The sequence below is a fragment of the Struthio camelus genome, chromosome 15 (genome assembly GCF_040807025.1).
Source record: "Struthio camelus isolate bStrCam1 chromosome 15, bStrCam1.hap1, whole genome shotgun sequence".
Lineage (NCBI taxonomy): Eukaryota > Metazoa > Chordata > Aves > Struthioniformes > Struthionidae > Struthio > Struthio camelus.
Window position 1 is genome coordinate 15,691,299 of NC_090956.1, and position 22,354 is coordinate 15,713,652.

The 22,354-nt window shown below is 37.3% G+C and overlaps 1 protein-coding gene across 22 annotated transcripts in view; it reads right to left on the reverse strand.

Annotated features, from left to right (window-relative positions):
• Positions 1-22,354, reverse strand: part of RBFOX1 (RNA binding fox-1 homolog 1) — a 1,498,714-nt gene that overhangs the window by 69,776 nt on the left and 1,406,584 nt on the right. For 18 of the 22 annotated variants that reach the window (XM_068908988.1, XM_068908997.1, XM_068908999.1 and 15 more), the window contains 2 exons: positions 18,714-18,767; positions 841-921 (listed from right to left, as the gene is read on the reverse strand). In XM_068908988.1, coding sequence (XP_068765089.1) covers positions 841-921; positions 18,714-18,767 — 135 coding nt within the window. The remainder of the gene's footprint in view (positions 1-840; positions 922-18,713; positions 18,768-22,354) is intronic. The other 4 variants (XM_068909002.1, XM_068908998.1, XM_068908991.1 and 1 more) reach the window with 1 other exon arrangement.

Consider the following 22,354-nt stretch of genomic DNA (forward strand, 5'->3'; position numbering starts at 1 on the left):
TCTCTCACCCTAATGCAGTAAGCAGCAGTGAAAAGGGTTTTCTATTCTGCAACAAGCAGAGGATGTTCTTATTGATTGGTTATCAGATATTTTTGTTTCCAGGGTTCATTTCAACAGTCACTACATGGAACACGGTGATTTTCTCATCTTTGGACACTTTAGCTGTCTCATCTTTATAATACACCTATATAATAATCACAGTTATTACTATTTCATTCAGATACTTCTTCATCAGACTGGATTTCAGAAGTAGTATCAGTGCTACCATCAATATGGTCTGTAACTCCAAAGTTCTGTACAGAAAAATGGCAGCATGCATGGTTTCAGCTTGTCTTTTGCTACTTTTATTACGCCAGCTTCTTATAATGCAAAATACTCCCATTTGCACACAGTCTCTTTTCTTCTGCAAAAGAAGAGTTCATATCCATTTTCTTCCTGCTGCAATCAAATGGTGGCAAGCTATAAGACTTGTTGGTTATTAATTCCAAATTATGAGCAGAAGGGAAAAAGAAATACCACTTACTTAGAATTAATCTTCTACACAAAATGCAGAGTGCACAACAGTACTGGATTCCAAAAAATCTCACCGTTACTGTAGAACTTCAGACCATTAATGTAGAACAGTGCAATAGTACATTTTCTGTCTTTTTTTGTAATGCAAAGCACTTTGAGATGCAAATAAAAATACTGAATTACCTGTTAGCATTACTTACACATGCTTATAAATGTCACATTTAGCTTAACAAGAGCCATTGGCAAAGTTTACAGTTTTAGGGGGCTTCATTCACATTAAGGTGCTTTTGTCACAACACAAAAAGTAGAGCTGTAACACTAGCTTACTTGTGGATGTGTATACTAGTGAACTGGGGGCACTGTACACGGGAGATCCCTCCTGGTTTGCCTGGCACAGCAGCACCCTGCCTACAAGAAAGAGAGAGAGAGTGGTATCTGGTTTTGGAACTGCACCTGCATTTTCATCTCAAAACAGAAATACAGCCATAACTGGAGCAGTGCAGTGCAGCAGGGGCACTTTTTGTCCTTTGACTTCCAAACAGAAAGAGCCCCCATGAACACGCACGGTTTCACATGTGAAAAAGCCAAACAGTGACATCCCCCCAACACAAGCCCCCCCGGCCCAGGCGGGGACCCCGAGGGCCCCCGGCGCGCCGGCCCGCCCGCCCCCGGGGCCCTGCCGCCGCAGCGGGTCTCGCCACCTCCTTGCCCCGCGCCTTGGCGGCAGAAGCCGCCTCAAAGCTCTGCCGCCCGCCTCGGCAGCGCCGCCCAGCCAGGCCACCCAGCCGCCGGCTTTCCACCTCCTAACTCCGGCTGAAACAAGAGGCTGCTCAAGCCAAGGCGGCAGAGAAACCAGCCTGCAAAGCTCACACGTACTACTAATGCTGGTGAAGATTTCAGTATTTTTGGCTTGACGGAGGAACGCATGAACACAATCTCCCTTCCGGTATATAAGCCGAATGCAGGATTAAAAACAAACATGAGAAAACAAAACATGAGAAAATAAACCATTCTAACAGAAAAAGCCAAAAAGCTGTGAAAAGTAATAACCAAAAGAATATAAAGCAATGCTTCTGAGGTGCACTTTCATTTCGAAGAAATGACAAAAGTTTAAGTTGTTTCTATTCTGTTTTTTAAATGAATTTAAATCGAAGGTCTTACTGTTTCAACACCATTCCCAATAATCACATTTCAGCGTTCTCAGCTGAATGCAGACTGAAAACTGACTGAAGGCAGAAACAGCTACACTTTTACACTAGGTAAAAGCCTTCACCATTTCAGGAACGCAGTCCACCACGAAGGCCAGGTGGGTTTTTTGCAGATATATACACATACTTCAAGCTCTCAGGATTTGCAAATCACACAATTTTGTAAACGCTGAATTTACTTGAAAATTTTTGACACGTGAAGAAAAGCTGTGCATTAATTTATTAACCATACAATTACACAGATCTGAGACAATTATAATTTTGAAAGGATGACTAATTACAAACGGTAGGCATATTTCCATACAAAATTTGAATACTTAATAAGAGCAATCCTCAACTTATAGTCAGGTACCAAACCCAAGTTCTTTCAAAATATGTTTTCAAATGTTTTCCATCATTAGCCCTTTCCCTTATTACTTGCAGCTGTCAGTTGAACAAGAAATATAGGAAATATTGAAAGAAAGAAATTCTTACGATTTATGCAATTTAGCTAAGCCCGAGTATTAGAAATCTAATGAAAGATAATATTACACTTCTGTCCTTCCCGGAGCACAGCATACACTCAACAAAATTTTGGGATGCATGCTTTTTTTCAGTCATCTACTACTAATCTGAAAGGCAAAACAAACTAAACAAATTTTTTTTAAACTTAAGACCATATATAGCTCACTATATCTGTAGTGGGTAAACAAAAATTACTTCCCTTCCCTTCCAAAAAAATCTGCAAGTGGAAGCTGCTAAATAAATGACCTGTGGAAATCCTAATTGCAAGCATCATTTTCAGGCTACCAAAAAATCAACAGGACCTATGAACAAGACAGTGAGAACGTGCACATTAGGATATGGATGGATTTAACATCAAAGACGCTTCAAACCTTGTGCTACTGCAAAAGCCGGGAAACTAAAGTGAGTTGAAGATATAAAGGAGCTAATTCCACTAAATGAAGGGCAAAAAGTAAATACGTTATTAAAAATATTAATTTACAGTAGCTTTTACAAATATTTTACTTATAACGACTTCAAGTAAACTTAGTAAACAAAGAGATTAATTTTTGTTTAATTAAAGGTTGTGGTTTATTTGTATTATTAAACCTAAACTAATTTCCAGACACACCCTCTACTTGTTTCATGGCATGCAGTTAGAAGTGTTTTACTAATCTTTGTAGCTAACATTTGTATTATATTTTTTCTGATTTCATCTCAGGAATATCTAACTTTTGTTAGGCTAATTTTCTAATTTCTAGAGAAAGTACTTCAAAATGGATTCTCTTCATCCATGCTACTAGAGCGTATTTTAAGTTGTTGCACCTAGCTTTCTAACTATATTTTCATATTCTGCCTTTGAATTCGTACATAAACCTAACATAAACATGTAAAACATTATTATCAGATTTAGTTGGAAAAATATGGAAATTTCTAAATCTACTTAAGTGAGAAAAGAAGATTTCTGCTGTAGCTCATTCTGATGTTAAAAATATTTAAATTGCAATTAATACAACTGGGGAAAGATTAAATTATTTACAGTAAGATCTGTATAAATCTCAGAACTCTGAAACAATTTATAAAGCCCCAATAGAAAAAAAAAGTTATTTTTCCACTAGAATACTAAATTCTAGCATGATAGAATGATGATTTTTTTTAAGAAAGCAGACATTAATATAAAGTTCTTAATATTGCTGTTCAAAAAGTAATTTAATAACATCCATGGAGCTGATGAACTTCAAAAATTTGCAGTTATGCAAGAGTTCATCTTTAACCGTGCAATACCTTCAGTACCAGAACACTTAAGGGCAATATTTCCTCATTTAGAACAACCTCCATGGTTTTTTGTTTTTCTCTAACCATATACCCATTTGGTCACAGAATGCAGATGACTAGTGATACAGGGTCTCAGAAACCCTCTCCTGACTCCCAAAATCAGGCAGACATGGATGCGTAGCTGTAGAGCGCACTCCCTCCAGGCACAGCGGCTGGCTCCCAGGAGCGCTGCGGACAGAGCCACGGCAGGCGGGAGTCGGAGCCCACCATGCTGCCATGTGCCATGGGAGCTGAGCTGGCCACGTGCCTCCTACTCCCAGGAGACAAGGAGACGCCACCGTGTGCCGCTGGAAGAAGGCATAGATTCCCCTGGACTGTTCCACTGCCCATCCCTGCATTACATGATGGTACCATGGACGAGAATATACTTTTCAAGATCAAAAAATATTCCCATTCATACTTCTCTTCCCACAATGTGTTTTCCTAACGCCCATGATTAAGACTGTACTGTTTGATTAGGTCCTGTGTTGAAGCAACTGTAGTTGCTCTGGGGAAATACTTGCTCTAAGAATATTCAGGAAAGTGAGGAAAGGGACGGGAAGTTGTTCATGCTTTTAGCCTAGTAGAAATTCAGTTCCCAACGGTTTTGAGAAATTTGAGTAGGAGTGCTTTTCTGAATTTTTTCATGCTTTCAAAATAAGTCTTTCTGGGCATAGTTCTTATTCACATGGCATACTTATACAGGTTAATTGCAGAGCATGAGCAGAAATGCCAATGTACTAGCGATGATCTTACAGATTACTCATGGGGACAAGATACATGACAAAGTTTATTACATTTCTTAATGCTCAGATAACTAATAAGAAGTAACCAAACAGAGCAGGAACTCTCAGAGACTGCATCAGCAATGGGAAGACTCAGTAAATTATAATAGGTTTTAAAATAGCTGTAAATTAGCCTTTAGGTCTAACTGGAACCATTGTGTAGCCAGCACAATAGACAGCTTAAACTAAAGATTTTGAATAAGTTTAAAAGAATTTGCACAACTAGTTGGAATCTCTTATGAATCCTTTATGGCAGTGTAAATTGAAATTATTTCAGTAGAAAAAAATGCATATCATTAGTTAAAATAGTGCTGGTGATGAAATATTTGTAGTGTGGCATGACCTTGTCATGGAAATAGCTATCTTTGTCATAGGAAGTAGATGAGACTTGTGGAAACCTTCACTACCAGACTGTATAAAGTTGATACACCATCACCAGTAACTGGAGTTTACAATGCATCAGCTCCCAACACGGATGCTGTAGTACTTTTGCTTCCTGAGCCCAGATTTTCCCATTCAGAATGCCCTTGTTTATTCCCCCAAAATCTTGAGGGATTTAGAAAAGAGAACAGGGCAGAAGTTGCCCTGCCCTGTAGTCCCTCCATCACGTTCTGTTTCCTCCACGGCAAAAAAAACAGCAAGTTGCTACGTGAGACAAAGGGGAAAAACTGATTTCTTACATTGCTGAGAAAGACTGTACCCGTGGGAAAAAAACACAGCTTCAAATAAAGCTCTTGGCACTGTTCTGAAGATGACAGTGGTATTGAGTTCTATACAGCATACAGCCGCCTCTGTCATTAGAAGAGAGTAAGTGCGTAAACATTTTCAGTGGGAGAGATTAATCAAGCCAGTTTCTAGGGCTGATCTACATAAGGTATTAATGCACAGGTATCTAAAATGAGAGTCCACAATTTAGAGAAGAAGGAGGTTACTATATACAAGGAGAGTTAGTGAAGAATAAATTCACACTCTCATTTATTGTGTGCTCGGCCCCTCAGCTAAAGAAGCTCTTCTTTATACTTATTTTTTCTATGGTGTTACCATTAAGAGCTTCTTACTGCTTTCAGCAATTAAGCACCAGTTCATACATTTTAGAACAATAGTTACAAAACAAAATACACTGGAAAGAAAGTGAATAAAAGCTAAAAAGAATATTTGTGTCATGATGTTTTGCATATATTATAACACGTTAATTTGTGGCCCTAATCTAAAAGTCGCACTGTTTATTAAATTCAGTGATCGTTCTTTCCTTTTCCCTTTCTCCCAGTCCAACTGCAAGCTACAAAGCCGAGTTTTCCCCCGTGTTAGTTCTCTGTCATTCTGATCATTGTTTTTCTTTGTACTCTTTGCAATAACTGTTATTCCTATACTCTCAATTTCTCTTTCATACACAATGTATGAAGAAAACTATATGGCTACATCTCTTATGAACATGTCAGGAAATTTGCTGCTGTATCACAGATCCTCATAAACAATCAAGGGCAACTCCTGATTTGCTGCTCTAAAAGTGTAATACAACATTGGCTTTTCAAGCTGGAAATAGTCTTTCTTTTGTACTGGACTGAAACACTGTTCTGTGATGGACTATTTCAAGTGTGTCACAGAAACGGATCAGAAATACTTCACCAAAAGGCCCCTGTTGTACAGTAAGAGTGCATCTTAGTCTGCATTGTCCCACCTGACCAGGGAATTTCAGGAGAGCCCCTAACTTTAATTGGCACTACTTGGGTAAGTGTTCAAGTGAAGCTTGCCAACTTAGCCCTACACTACCAAGAGTCAAACTACATGGCATTAGTATGCCGAGTATGTTGTTAATACAAAAAAATGCCTCGAGTGCCTTCCACATCAATTACTTGTGATCCCTCTATAAACAGAGTAACGCTATTACAGATTTTAACACAGCCACCATTCATGTCAAAAGATGGTTGTGTGATACATTAAAAACTTTCATCCATTTTTAATGAAGAATCAAGTAATAGCATCCAAAAATAAGCCACCTCCTTTAACCTTTTCTTATAAAATGTTATAAATATAGAAAAAATATCTTTAACTCCCTCAAAATTATATATAGGATTTCAATGAAAGAGGAAAATTAAACAGTAGGGAGGAGAATCAAAAGCAGTTGATGTCCAAGATGGGTTCTGTAAGCCCAAATTGGTACCTGTATTTCCTTCTGGCAGCAAACATGAAATCCACTCAATTATTGAATAACATGTATAATATGCCTACCAATAAGTACTATTTTAAAAAATGAAAAATCTGTATTCTATACAAACTCTGCACTTATTTAATAAATCCTTGGGTCCACATATAACCTCACATAGATTACTAAAAACAGAAAAAAAGACCTGGGGATCTCCAAGACATTTTATGGGATCTTTTAATTCAAACATTCTAAGATGTCAATTTTTTTCCACCTCTTTTCCGAGCACAGTAGATGTTTCTTTGTTAGCTCGTCTTACAATGCCACCAAAACACCCAATAAAACTAGGCAATGCCTAAGAGAACTAATAGCAAGGCATGTTACACCAAATATCTCTTGTAAGCAATCCTTCTGACATTCTTTGCCAGTCATTCCCTTACAATTTAAGCTTTCTGGGAAACAGACCTATCTCTGCTCTTCCATGTGTTCAGTGTCCAGCATCTTAAAGCACATATTGGGGTTGTAGGTGTTTATATCATTTAAGTAAAAATTGGGTGAGCCGCCTACTTTGCAGCTTTGGTAAAAATTATACATGAGATTCACTCAACCCCTGTTCTTCCCACCTCTGATTTTCCCTCTGTCATATATATAGCTCATATACTAGCTGACCAGGTGCTTTAGCATATCTCTTGCTCTGTGACCTGACATATCACACACAGCTGATCAGACTACTTACCAGTACACACTGTGGTATTTTAGACCGAGAAAGACCTTGGGATAGCTCAGGAGCTGGGAGGTGGCACATTGCTTTAAGCTCTGGTCTCATGCCAATATTCTTTTCCTGCCTCACAACATCTTGTGTTGCTTTAAAGCTTCAGCCACTTCATCAATGAAAAGCTGTGATGTATATGCACTTTGGATATGTTAAAATTCTCAGAGATTGCCTTAGGAGGGATAGATTACCAATGCAGCATGTGCTACCACTGTTTTGTAGTTGCAAATTTAAGTTGGGCCATGGTATTCTTGGCCTGGCAAAGTAATGCCAGCATAAAAATGAGCATTGTGTGACTGACTCGTTTCTCTTTGCATTAGCTTGCCAGTCCACCATAGATGGACTGTATTTTGCATAAACCACTTCTATAATGTATCCATTTGCAATGCAAAATAATTACAATAAACTATTGGATATAACTTTAAAATATAACTTTAACTCCCAATATAACTTTAAAAAAAAGGCTAAATCAGCCATAGACATGCCTTATGTTGTAACGACTAAGAAAAGACTGTGGCACCCAAACTCAGCTGCTGCTCATACCAAAACAAACAGGAAGCCTGGAGAGTTTAGCTATGCTTGTTGTTAATGAATTTTTAACATTGGTGTCCAAGTGTAAACCCTTATTCACAGGCCGTCACCAAAAGACCTAAAACCTAAAAAAAACACTCTGCAGTCATGTAGGAAATGGGAGTGGTACTGTCAGTATTGCTTATAACTAACTTTCCTGCAAAGTGTGTTTAAGAAGCCATACATGCGCATTCAGGTACACAGCGATATTCACTGCTATAATCAACACTGGGACATGTATCCCACTGACGTCATTCAGAACCTCTGATAATCAAATCTTTCTTCCTCAACTTTTAGGTCCTACTAAGCAGACTCAAAAGTATGCCAATGATGGTCAATCTGTGTTCCCTGTAACTTGGTATTTAAACATTAAGAAACAAAGCTGAGAGCAGATTCTAAAGCACAGATATGAACTAAATGCTCTGAGCTGGTCCTACACCGCTCTTGAAACAGCACACACAAAAAATAACTTACACTTGGCTGAGAGCTAAAATGGGTCACAGTTACGTATCTGCCTGATCTATAAGGACTGCAATATGACGAGACTGACAGAATAACTGAGGCTACAATCCTCCATCCCAAACATAAACATTACAGTTTCACCACCACGCTTCAGGGACTATATTTTATGCTCTCATATTGTGTCAAAATAATTTTTCTACATAAACTGACTATTTCATTAAATCAATAAGTCAAAGATTCAAAAATATAAATGCGGTTACTAGTCCCTCAGTTCTACTGTCCTACCCTGATGCATGTTCTTAACTTACATATAAAAGTCTATTCCAAATAGCAAGCTATATTTCAGAATATAAAAAAGCAAAAACTGAATCATCACCCTTACTTCAGTGAGCCTGTCTCTTCCCCTAGCCCATTCAGATTCTAGAATTTCAGGAGCGTATACATGAAAAAAGGCATTACAAAAAAGGTAACGCAATGTTTCCAAACGTTCAAAAAACCTCACTTTTTCTAGAAGCAGCTCTATGCTTGGAAATTTTCCCAAATAATGTTCACAAAGCAAATCTGGCAGAGCAAAACCAAGGATTACGTATCACTATAAACAACAGTTTAATTTCAGTAACCTCCACAAATAAGTAAACAAATGAAAAATCATTATTTTGAAATTTACTTTCAATAAATATTATGAAAGCATTCTTATGCAAATATATTGAGGATTCTGTAATGCAGTGACCAAAAATGGGAAGGAAATGCAGAAGATGAAGCAGAAAACTTTAGCTATATATTTGGAATACACTTCAGCATCATTTTAGACCACTTTGGCACTGATTTACAGATGCAATCAAGGTTTAACACATAGCAGAGTTGTTTTCCATTCCATTTAACTGTATTAACAGTATTACTTTACATTTACATTTCAGAATAGTAGACATACCGTCCATGCTAATTCATGGATCTTTCTCGTTTTGTTATTCTTCTAATCAGAGGAATGCATTCCTCTGCATAACTGCAATTAATTTTTCTAACATAGCAAACATCCAACCCAATCCTGAACAAACAAGTGTTTTGGTCGCCACCCTGTATTTATCTTTAATTCTCTTCTGAGAGATTCTTAGAAACGGCTTTTTTTTTCATATAATTTTATTTAGCATTTGAATTTCAGTCTCACTTCTAATTTATCAGGCATCTATCATGCATAGAGGAGCCTAGTCTTCAGGTCCAGACAGTGTGGACACCAAGGCTAAGCCAATACTGTTAAGAAGTTGGTGGGACAGTATCACTAGATATTTATATTGTTTACAATTTGTTTATATCAGGCCTCTAAACCTGCATCTCACACAGTCTGGAGGGTTTATTCTGGACTAGATTCATCTGGTCCCCTGAAGCAGACAATCCCACCATACCCTGTTCTAAGCTCTCCAGAGGCCAATCTGATTTGAATATTTATGTCCCCTTGAGGGAACATATGACACTTAGCATGCACATGGAGCAAGGCTTGCAGCACAGTTTCTTGCAGAAACAGCCTACTTCATGCAGTATGCTAGTTTGCTCTGCAAACCAAGCCAACATGTGGTAAGTGGGGATAACTGTTAGATTTCTTTCAAAGCCATGCTAATGTTGAAAACTAACATATTAACAAGAGGAGGCCAGGAAAATAGTCGGGGAAAAAAAATCTCAGTATTATGTTTATAATCAGACAGTTTTAGGCTGTCAGCATATTTATTTAATTATTTTGGTCTGTCAGTAATCAGGAAGCTATAGAATGCATTTTGCTAACCACCAGAAAGACATTTTAAACAAGAGAAATCCAAGTATTATTTTTTCTTGAAATTTTCTCTTATAGGGTAAAGCACACTACTTAACTTTCTTTTTAGCCTTTTAAAAAAGTATTAATTAAACCACATTAAAAACAAATGAGCATAGAAGTTAATGAACAAGAAGTTATAAGTGCTATAATGACAAATAAAGGACCATACAGCTCCTGCTTGATCACAGCGTTATCCTTTATCTTATTAGCCAAAGTAACACTTAAAATTATGAAAAAATGACAAATCTGAGAGATTACAACAAAATTTTTACACTAACATTTCTACGAAAGTACTAGGCATCCTCTATATTTAACCTTTATTCTATTGAGAAATTCTGCATACTTCAAGCTGAAACAAAAACATTTTCTATAATTCTGATTGCAATGATAATTTCTCAAGTTTGAAGCAACAGCAATGATGTCCTAGTCACTGTCTTAGTGAAGAACCTAAGATAAGATTTCCGATACACATGCTCTTTCTAACAAGATTATCTTAAAAAATTTCTATGCTCAGCTCTAACAATTGTCAACAGTCTCCTTACCCATCATACTCAGAATGAAAAACGATAAATGGAACGGGCAGTAGGGAGATGTTACTACGAACTGCAGGAAACAGAGAGGAGAAAATGAAAAAGAGTAGATGACACAGTGAAGAGGACAAAGAATCAAAACTAGAAAATAGCAGTGGTCCTAAGGATGAATATAATTCCTTTATGCAGTGCTTTCATTAAATAAAAGCAGAAGAGTGACCCCACTGCGGGGGAAGGGGTCCACTGAGTCCATTAACCTCGCTCCTGTTCAGTTGTACTTGCCTTCCTGAGAACAAAATCATGTGAATCCCTGTCCTGAGGAGAGAAAAATAAAAGGAGTGTTTCCTGGTGTCTAGAAAAACTAATACCAATCTTCAAAACAGGTAAGTCAGATGCGGGGAATTGTAGACCAGCTGGCCTCATCTCAGGCCCTGGGAAGAGCACGGACCATATCACTTTGGAATCCATTTCCAAGCACATGAAGAACAGAAGGGTAATTAGGCATGGTCAACATGGATTTTTCAAGGGCAAATTTTGCTTGACCGACCTGATTGTCTTCTGCAACAAAATAACTGAGCGAGTGAACAAACTAATAATACTGACTGATATCTTCCAGTATCTCCCATGGCTGGGAAAATAAAGGCTGCACAAGCAGACTACTAGGTGGGTTGAAAACTGGCTGGACCACAAGGCTCTCAAGACTCAGTAGCTCAACATCTGGTTGGCAGCCAGCAAAAAGAAGAGTATTTCAAGGGTCATTACTGGGGTTCACGTTCTTCAACTTCTTCCTCAACAAACTGGTCAATGACACAGAGCGCGCTCTCAGTAACTTTGTGAATGACACTAAGCTAACTTGAGTGGCTGATGATTGAGCCAGAATCCACAGGGACCATGATAAACTTAGGACTCGGCTGTCAGAAAACTTATGAAGGTCAAAAAGGAAAGGCACAAAGCTTTGCACCTGGAGCAGAGTAACCCCATGTGTAGGATGGGAAATAACTGGCTGAGTACTTAACAGTGAACACTCAAGTACCCACCAGTGCTTAGGGGTGAATGCCAGGCTGAATACAAACCAACAGTGTGCTGTCACTACAAATATGGTAAACTGCATACTAGGTTACATTAAGACAAACATGGCCAGCAGATCCTGAGCGACTGCTATCCCCCCAGCATACACACGCTCTTTAGCACTGGGCAAGATTGCATCTGGAATACCGCACCCAATTTTTAATCTACTGCTGCCACTTCAGTTCTGCTGAAATTTGGAGAAACTGGAGAGGATATGCTGGACTGAAACCAACATGGTTAGGGGTCCAGAGTATATGTCCTCTGAAGAGAGATTGAGGGAACTGAGCTTGTTTAGTCCGGCAAAGAGGAAACTAAGGGGTAATCTAATAACATCCTCCACTTGAGGGGACGTTACAAAGATGATGGAGCCAAAAACTCCTTGAAATTGTAGCAGACAATAATACAAAGCAGTAATGGTACCAACTGTGGCTTGGGAGGTTCGGATTGGACATTAGGGAAATCCTTTTCACTAGGAGGAGAGCACAGTGCTGCAGTAGGCTACCCAAAGTAGATCCTGAATCCCCATCTTTGTAGATGTTGGCAAAGTCATGGATTACATGATCTAGCATAGGCGTTAATCCTGCTTCAAAAAGGAACTTGGACTGCATGACCTCCAGAAGTCTCTCCCAACCAGCATTTCTGTGATAGCAGCTTGAAGGGAAAAACAGTCTTTTGAGTTAGGACCTCAGAACTAGGAATGGCATCCTACTACTTTTTAAAAATACACACAAGACATAAAGGGGTTACAGGCTGGAGGACAGAGAACATTCGCCATTTTGTTCTGGCCCTGTTCCCTCCTTCCTTACAAATGCCTATTTAAATAGACTTTTTCTGCTCTTCTCAGCAGTACTTCATTTCCATCTGTTTTCTCCATCCCAGAATAGCCACTGTGACAATTCTTTACTGTGCATCCATGCCAGTTCTATCAACTTGTTGGCACTGCTGTGTCATTTCATAATATTCTTCGTTTAAATATAGTAACTACTGATTCAAATTGCAGGCGCATCTTCAAATTCAGAGATCTGGCCTTCACTGGAGAATGGTTTGAAGCTGCTGATAGTGCAAACATGCATCAAGTGGGGATTCAATACTGATTTATACTTACCAACTCCATAGCCAATGACCCCAAGTAGTGAGATATAGAGTGAATGTGATTTTGCTGTGTAATCACCTATGCCCAGCTCAAGTGGGATACTGCAGTAGTGCTAACTCAGGCTGATTCGCAGAAAACAAGACCTACTTCTCCAAAAGTTTTTTAAAAAAGCAAGCAAACAAAACCCAAAACCAATTCCTTCCCCAAACACCTCTTCCCCTCCTCTTTGCAAGAACTCCAGTTTTCAGTAAATATCCAGTTGGTGTATTTTTTACATACTACTTCTGTACAAGTTTATCATAATCCAGTATCAAACGATACCTCTATACTAGAGCGTGGTCAAACATCCTGGACTTCTACACTGAGGAAGTAGGAACTCTCTTCTTAACCATCCTCTATCCCCCGTTATAAAGCTCAATCTGTAGTCCAAGCTTTACTATGAAATAATCAAGTGTACAGAATTTCTTTGAGCAATCAAAAAGGAACAGGTTCAGAACTTACTGTACAGTGTGCTATTAAATATACATCCAACCTGAAAAAACATCTTTAAAGGGGTAATACTGACAGTAACTGTGATTTTCTCTTAGAAACGTGCAGACTTTAATGCAATGGTAAATGTATGTTGATTAACCTTGCCCCGGATTGAAATGTATAACCAATTAACTGAATTAATCTTTCACAAAATAACAGTCATTGGCATTATTCTTTGAATAATCCTTGTTTAGTTTCCCTAATAGTATACATTTTAATGAAAACCTTATTATAATGTAGCATAAGGCATAATTAATTCTGGAAGACTTTGTATAAATAGCTAGTACAGATGCTGAATTCCATTTTCTTCTGGCTTTATTAATTTTTCATAAACCAATATTTCGACTATAATGGCTTGTAACAGCTCCACAGAAGTTTTAGAAATGTATTAACTACCATCAGTGTTGTTAATCTAACTAGAATGTTACCATTTGTATGATGGTACTTCAGCACTATGATTTTTCAAACAACCTTTACAGCTCTGTTGTATGCTTTTAAAATGAACATCTACGTATAATTAGCAGAAGGGATATTAAACAATAGTTAATTAATTTTTCTGTATTTAGAAAACCACTTAATCTATTTAGCTAGTAATGTTGAGAATAAATTTGCGAAAAAGCGTGTAGCCAAAGCCTGAATTTGAAGCTAAGCATGTGCAATTGAATTATGAAATAAATGAAATTGTAAAGTGACAAACAGTCAACTTTCACAGAAAATTATGCTTTACAGATACGGTATGGTGAACTTTTACCCTAGGACTTAGAACTGCTATGTAAGCATATAATTCAGCTTGACAAACTTCAAGCACCTGCACTAAGAGGTGTTTCTAAGGTATTTGCTGAGCTAATGCAATAGTCATTTAAATTCAAAGAAAAAGACCAGAAAGATAAAAATGAATTCCAGGTGCTCTTGCAATCCAGAAATGGATGCCTTAAGACACGGGCAAAGAGAATTAGAGTTAACATATATACAGGAAATATATATATCGTATTACAGTATTTCTTCTTAATTATACATGATATTAAGCTGTAAAGTTTAAAACAAACTTGTGAAAGGAATCTTATGACAAAATTTGTGTCTTGGAGGATATTGCTAGTTTTGAAATCCACAGCATGCTAAAACGGCCCTGGCCCCTAAAACTACTCTGTCTTCTGAGGACACATACAAGTAGTCAAAGGCACAAACTCCTCTCCTTCCTTTCATTTTAGCTCCTGGGGAAGATTTTCCAAGACAGCCTGGAATGGCACATATTAACCGCCAAAGAAAGTGAGTGCCTACAGAAGTCCTCATTGGTTTAAGACTATTTATGAAGTGAATACAGCTACTCAAACGGAGCTTGTGGAAGAAGCATAATTATGTGAAAGAACAAGCTGAACCAGCATGGAACAAATACTGAACAACGACCTCGACCCAAAAAAAAGTTAACTGGAAAGAGCTTTCTGTTTTCAGGCAATGAAGACGGAGCATAAGGACAAACTGAAAGGAAGGCCATGTAACACATACAAATTATATGCAATATAAAAATAATCAAGTAGATTAAAAAAGATGATGTAGCACTGCAAAAAGAAAAAATGTAATAATTCATGGTAAGAAAGTACCATAGCACTCCTAGTAGCGAAACCAATCTGCATGTCTGTATTTTGCCAATCATATTTGAGCATATGGGGGAGGACAAGACACTAGCTTAACATAGCATAATTATGCTATGGGATGGATTTAAAATTGGATGGATATACAAATAAAACAAAATTTGGCTCAATTCACATGGAGACTTTGTGAGATGATCAGACAGTTTCTTACAAAATTCCTCAGGAAGACCTGCCTGAGAACTTGATTAACAGTTTTCTGGAAAACCTATGCTGAAGTGGAAATGATGCTTTCATTAAGCACTTCTTTCTCATAAGGAGCAAAAGCACCTGACTCCAATAGTATGCTTTTATTCATTAGAAGGAGATGATATGTGAAGGTAATGCAAGCTTTAAAAAATTACCCATGAATTACCATATGTTTATACCGAAAAGTGGAATTGTATGCAATAGTGAAACGGATAAAAACGCTGTCCCTTTGTTTTCTATGTAAGGTCATTTTAGGACTTTACAGCGGACTTACAGGGAGGGCGGCAGGTGGGGCACCCAACCAGCTCTGTGATGCGTTCATGACTGACCATCGTTAGGGTGCCTAGCTCTGAATTGTAACGTAAGTCTTCAAATGGCACTTCATGAACATATTACTGTTAATCTCCATTAATGCTGCCACTTCCCTAAAGAGCTGTATTTTGGAAATGTTCTAATTTACTACAGGCATGACCATTGCAAAGTCAGAAAAAGAGCCTTAGAAGAGCTACTCAGTAAGAAAAATTGATAGCATTTTTGTCAGTATATAGTATTTGCCAGTCCCTAAGAAATACTTATTTACATAATGTCTCCTGTCTATCTACTGTGTATCCTATAGTCTCCATTTTTATCTGTCATATGTTTTCTTCATAAAGGTTTTCTTTTACGGAAGTGTACACTCAGAGAAAAAAAAGCAGAGCTATAACCATCATGTCACTGGTCCTACTGTTTACCATTAGCTTCAAGGTTTTAGAGCTGATTTACATTACGTTTCTCCCTATTTGACTTTAATTGTCTGCTTCAAGTTGTCAGGACATAACTATATTTTAGATTTGCATTGCATTAGGGGATCTTTTCCTTTCTCTATTGATCTTGTCTTATGGAGTAATTTAACTCAATTCTAATTTTCTTTTGCATGCGGGGTGCTCTCTATCCAAGGAAGTGAGTTATGTGTATTCAAGTGGTGCATCTTATGAATCTTGTTAAGCTTTACCGCCTTATAGCCTGCACTGATGGAATATTTAATCACAGAAATGAGTTGGCAGATATGATGTACAATACGGTTAAGCCTTGCGGCGTGTGTCTTCACCGGCAATTGAGAAACGGGTGAATTTGCCATTCATCAGTGCCATCCTGACAGCTTTGTATAACCTTCTGTTTTTTCACTTATTTATGAAGATTAAAGGTGCTTTAAATCAACACTTTCTCTGCAAATGTATCATCTTTATTTCAGAAGTGGACAAATTTTTCATCATTTATTAGGAGTTAAAGGAACTTCTTGCGCTGACTATGAAATAGTTGGAAGAATTTTAACATGACAGCATTGGAAATCATAATTAAACTAAATAATTAAGACTGGCTATCTGGAAATCACATTTCTAATTTTACAATCTTCAGAAGTGCAATTGCTTCTTCCACAAGTAAGGATGGGGGGCACAAAAGGAAAGATATGCCAAAGTACTCTATTACTGCAGGCAATAACTATATTGTGATTTTACTGTTTCATTTTCTACTAACTTTAAGAAATCTTTACAGAGGATTTTTTTTTTTTTTGCCTAAATTGCTTAAGAGGAACTTCAAATGCATCTGTGGAAAAATTTTTCTCTTATTCAATAAAGAACATATCTATTTGATGTGCATTTTAAAAACAATGCTTGCATTTACGAATAGGAAAAAGATTCTGAAACAAAACATGATAAAATTTGACAAAACTTTCTGCATAGGTGAGGTAGAGTGAATGTCATAATTCATAAAATTAAATTAACACTCTTCTAATGGTAATTAAAGATTCTCATTAAGAAGGGCAAACACCTCCCTTGTGTTGGCAATAAAAATGCACTTGGGACTTTAGGAGGTTATACCAAAAAATCAATAACCTGCCATTTTATAATTAAAAGACAAAATAAATGTTAGGGAAAAGTCCAGTAAATTAGGAAAATTACCTTCAGGAGAGATTGAAAATATTGATTTTAATTTACAAACTATGTGAACTCTTCATGCCCTACTTCATGAGACAATTATAAGTCAGATTGTTAATTCTGCATACGTATTAGAAAATTGATTACTGTACTATGGGAATATTATTATATTTGTCATTAACACAAAGTCATTTATATAAAATGACTAATAACTCTGACTTTCTAATTTATGCAGGTTCAGGGTTGGTTGGCTAACTACTCAAACCAGATCAATGTTAAACTCCTGTTTTATAGGTAAAAGGAGGACATAAATTCTGCCTCCGTTAAATACTTCAATTTTATGGATGTGGAATCAGTATTTATTTTTATTATTTTGATGCCACTTCTATAACACAATGCCCTAGCTCGGACCATTTTTGTCTATTCATAGGAGAAGACACTGGATTTATTACAGGCAGCTTCTTTAACACAAATACAGGTTTTGTAATGGCATTCCTATTGAACAATTTTGATCTCTTACAGTCCCCTGAACTAACCAAACATTTTCAGACTCATCTGGTGGAGATTTGAGCATCACCATGAATAGAGAGTAGGCAGGCAACTTCTTCAAGCGCTTAATCACCATTGGTGAAAAATGTTTTCCTAATAGCTACCTGGAATTGCCCTTGTTGCAACTTGCTGCAAAGAATATATTTCTCATTTACCTCTTTATTTTCAGTTACCCAAGTGTGTGACAATGGGTAAATATTTCTGTTTCTAAAAATATTAATAGGTATTTGTATCCAGTATACACATGCACAGGCACACACAAAAACAAACTACTGAAAAACGGATCCAAATGGAAAACTGAAAAACGTCCAACGTTTCACCTGAAACTCATGGGAGGCTTCTGTATGATTTAGGAACCTAATAAGGCAGGACAACTTTAGTACTAACTAGAAACAGCTAGAGTTGCAATTACTATTTCTGCCCTAAATTTAAACTATTAACTTTCAAAAAATGACCTTTTAGGTCTTCCTAGTGATTGTGCTTTGTGGGCTGGATTGAAACACCTCTCAAATCAGCCGGGTTTGGGGACACAACCTCGTTTTCAGGGCTATCATTGCAGCACATTTAGAAACCGTTGCTAGCCATGACTCTGAGTTCAAATAGAAAAAGGCTAAATCTCATTAACTCTAAATTGTACCCAGGATCAGAACTTGGCCTCAGGAAAGACTCAAGAGATGACACAGATGATAAATACAAAAACGTTAAGAAACTGATTAATAAAGTATAAAATTTAAAGATAAATGTTCAGGAAAAAATATATACTAGGAACACAGATGTTCCATATATGTGTGTGTGTGTGTGTGTGTGTGTGTGTGTATGTATATATATGTAAGCATAATAAATGTTTATAGATAGATAATTTTTTTCTTTCACTAGGCTAAAACAATTCCTGAAGCAAAAGTGAGTGTTTTGAAATACATAAAATAAACAAAGCAAAGCAAAATAAAATCTCATGTAAGACTGGGATATTGCTGTACGCTTCAAGTTACATTATGTTTTCCAACACAAAACTATTCCCGTAACATGCAGCAAACAAAGAAACAAAACCTTAAACCGAACGCATATTCTGTACTTTTACATGCTTACAAAGAACCTTAAAATAAAATATAGTATTGACAATGATAGTGCAATCCTTACCTGCATAGAATTCTGGACTATAAACTGCACCAACAACTGGATTTAATTTCCAGCCTGCAGCAAAAATAAAAACATAACTGAGTTAATATTGCAATTAGGAATACTGATAATAAATTTTATTTATTTATTTTTTTATAGAAGAATAGACATAGAATGGCTTTAGAAAAGGTCATTTTAATGGAAATTTTACAGGCATGCTTAGATTTACTCTGATCTTTAAAGTCAGAACACACTAACTCTTAAAAGTATGGAAATAAATAATGAAACAAGCCATTTTCTGGACATGTCTATACTCAAAATAGCATTGAAGTATATTATCAGGTGAATTATCCTGGCTGCAATGCCCAGCTAACAGGGAATTATTACTTTAAGCTATGGAGCTAACCCAAAACTAGTTCAGGTATCTCTACATCACGCAGTGCCAGAGTACAACTGGTTTTTTTCGTTGCTTTTACTCTCTGGTTACAAGCCAGAGAGGCCACAACAATTGTAGTTGCTGAACTTAAATATGCTGGTGACTTATGTTATGGTAGGTTACAAGACCATAAAGCAATCTGAGCATTTTGATTATTGTACTCTGGGAAAAATGAAAGCGCAGACACTGTAAGGAAGTGTCCACTGTCACGTGAAAGGTATCTGCACACACTGTGATTTGACATCTGACAAATGTCAGAGACATTTTTTTCTATATTGCATTTGTACTTCAGGCTGTCTAATCCAAAACAGAACAATTACAGACATGTAGCAAAAATGATTGCACAACTTGCACTTACAACTGATAAATGCTGCTAGCATACTGCTATCAAGCAACAAGCATGTAAGAAAATGTTTGAGTCGCATTTTCCAAAGCTCTGGAGTGGTACAAATGCAGCCCCTGCCTTTGTCCTAAATCATCCCACCCTTCTATAGCTGGCATAAAATCCGTACAAAAACACAGAACCAATACCGATTCATTGTCATGTGTTCTAGAAAACCCCCAAGACGCGCTCATGGTTCCTTACACCTGGTGCAGTTCTGCCAGGGAAACCTGGAGCGCAGAGGCTCACTGTGGAAGCACAGTTTAAGGGATATGTGATGCTAAAGACAACAACGCTGAAGGAACTGAAGGGGAAAGGTAAGAGGAAGCAGGATGAAACATGGCAAACGCTTCAGTGTTCCTAGCTCTGGTAAAACACTACTTATCATTGTTTTGCACAGTCACAAGTAGATCCACTTCCCAAAATCCACTGAACTTTTTTTTTCCTTTTTTTCAGCTTTTGAACAATTATTTGTCAACTTGTGATGTGGCTGCTGTGAACTGCTGGCACTGAAAATTAGGGCTTTTCCAAAAGTGCGTGTGAAATGGAGGGGTGGGAAGCACTGTTTTAAGTGGGAATAAAGAAGAAATTCTGAGCAAAGGCATCTTGTAAACTCTAGAACAATGACACTTTAAATAGATTACACAACTATGTTGCTGGAAGCAGAACAGCTACATATAATCAAGACAGGGGACAAAGGGTTTTTAAAATCCAAAATCAACACTGCTGTTCAGAAGAATTTAAACCCAAGCTGTAGTGAGGCTTGTTTCTGCCTCGGCCATAGAATGCAATGCGAAAGCACAGTAACAGACTGTAAGATCTTAATGCATTATAAGTAAGACTGAAAAAATACAACAGAGAACCTCAGTAATAACACAAAAGAGAACTCTATACCTACCCTTAAAAATACTGCTATCTGTATCTGATGCACTGTAGCTGTTTACCAGTAATTACATGATCAACAACAGAGGTGATGGATGTTCTAGAAATACAACTCATTAATAAATCCAGAGTAAAGAACAACACTGCATGGTATCTGCTCTGCAGAAGTAATTGTGGTTGCTATACATACCTAAAATATAATTATGGAAGCTGGAAAATGGCCAACAAAGAACGGCTAAAACGACTTTCTTTCGTAAAGTATCACAGAATTTTTACTTGGCCCCTTTATAATTTTAAGAACTAGAGGATTATATTTGAGAATATCATAGTACATCAAATATTCTTAGTCAAGTTGCCTATGATATAAAATCATCCAAATATTTAGACTTTCAGTAAAACTCCAACTTTCTGTATCTCACTGAATGTTTCAAACTCATTACTTCCTCAGAGATCACTGACCAATGCAGTCCAAAATAAACGAGCAAATTTCAGATCTGTCAGCTTTTGCTGTCACAGAAGCTAACAGATACCCCTCAGCTTTTAAGTTACACTAACAGTGCCACAATTTGTCTGGGAGGAAGAAAAAATCTTGGAAGATGCAAATTGATGTTCACAGCTGAAAGTCACTCTCACATTTCAGTTCCTTACCACTCTTACGCTGATGGCTGTATCATCTAACTTTTTGAAGCTTATACAGGAAATACTTCATTCATCATGAAAATAACAGTAATTAAACCTAACTTCATCTTGTCAGTGACGCATGCGCTGGCCCGTAACTGTGTGGGTTAATCGAGTGTGATCGGAGTTGAAGCACCCGAGTGAGCGACTGCCAGGTAAGCCTGCTTCAGCAGTCGGAGGAGGCAAATTGTCTGCAGCGGGTGTGATTTTGCACATTTGTCTTACTGTCACAATATTCATCTCCTCGAGTCAAAACTATAAAAGCTCAAAACTTAAAAGACAAACATCCCCCCAAAACCAACCCCATATATTCATCTAAAGGCATACGCTTTAAGCATGCTAAAGGGAAGGGAATAATTACATAGCATAGAGCGTAAACAAGCTTTGGTGGAAAGCAGGACACAGTAATGTAGAAAGGATTATTTACACTTCATAGGCCAGGTCTGGCATACATACATGAGGAATACTTTGATGGGAAAGGAGATCTATGACACCGTTTGCCGTCTTTCCATTTGTGCACAGAACAGGCAGGAAAAGGGAGCAAATTCAACTCTGGTAATAGTCACTAGCTGTGATTTTGAATTGCTAAGTTTAGATCAGTAGAAGGCTCAAATTCAAGGCATTGCAAGTATGAACTTTAAAGCCTATTTATTCCTCTAGTGATCTCTGTTTCACACTCCTCATTCGCTGCTCAGGTTCTCCTATGCTACTTAGGCACAATGCTCTACTCCCCACTACCGTGGACATGCATCCCAAATTGCAACATGGCCTTCAGAATAAGAAATAAATCTACATGGTGGAGTACATAATTTGATTTTCTTGGACTAAACGTGGGCAGGACAGCTTGGAACCTCTAAAAAAGTCTCAGAAATATTTTTGCCAAACAAGCAGAACTACAGTGAAAAGCCAGTCATATTTTCAAAACACATGAGGTCAGCCATCGAAATCATCTTCTCCAATAAAAACCTTACAAGAAAAAAGCTCTGCTAGCACCTGGACATCTATTAACTACAAGAATCATCTGAAGTCCATAGAAAGCAAATTTATTTTGAAAACCATCTAGTACCTAAAAGCAAATCACTTATCTAAATGAAGCTGCATATATTTTAAAAAAATCTAGGTTATTCTGTTTTAAAATTTGCTGAGTTTTGCAATTGTATTTACAGTATAAGCCCTGTTATCAAACAACCACAGCAAGACTGAGGAATGAAAGACCAAAACATAAAGTAACTACTTTTTAAATTATAATACAAATTAAAGCCTGTCATAAGGTCTGTTTCATAT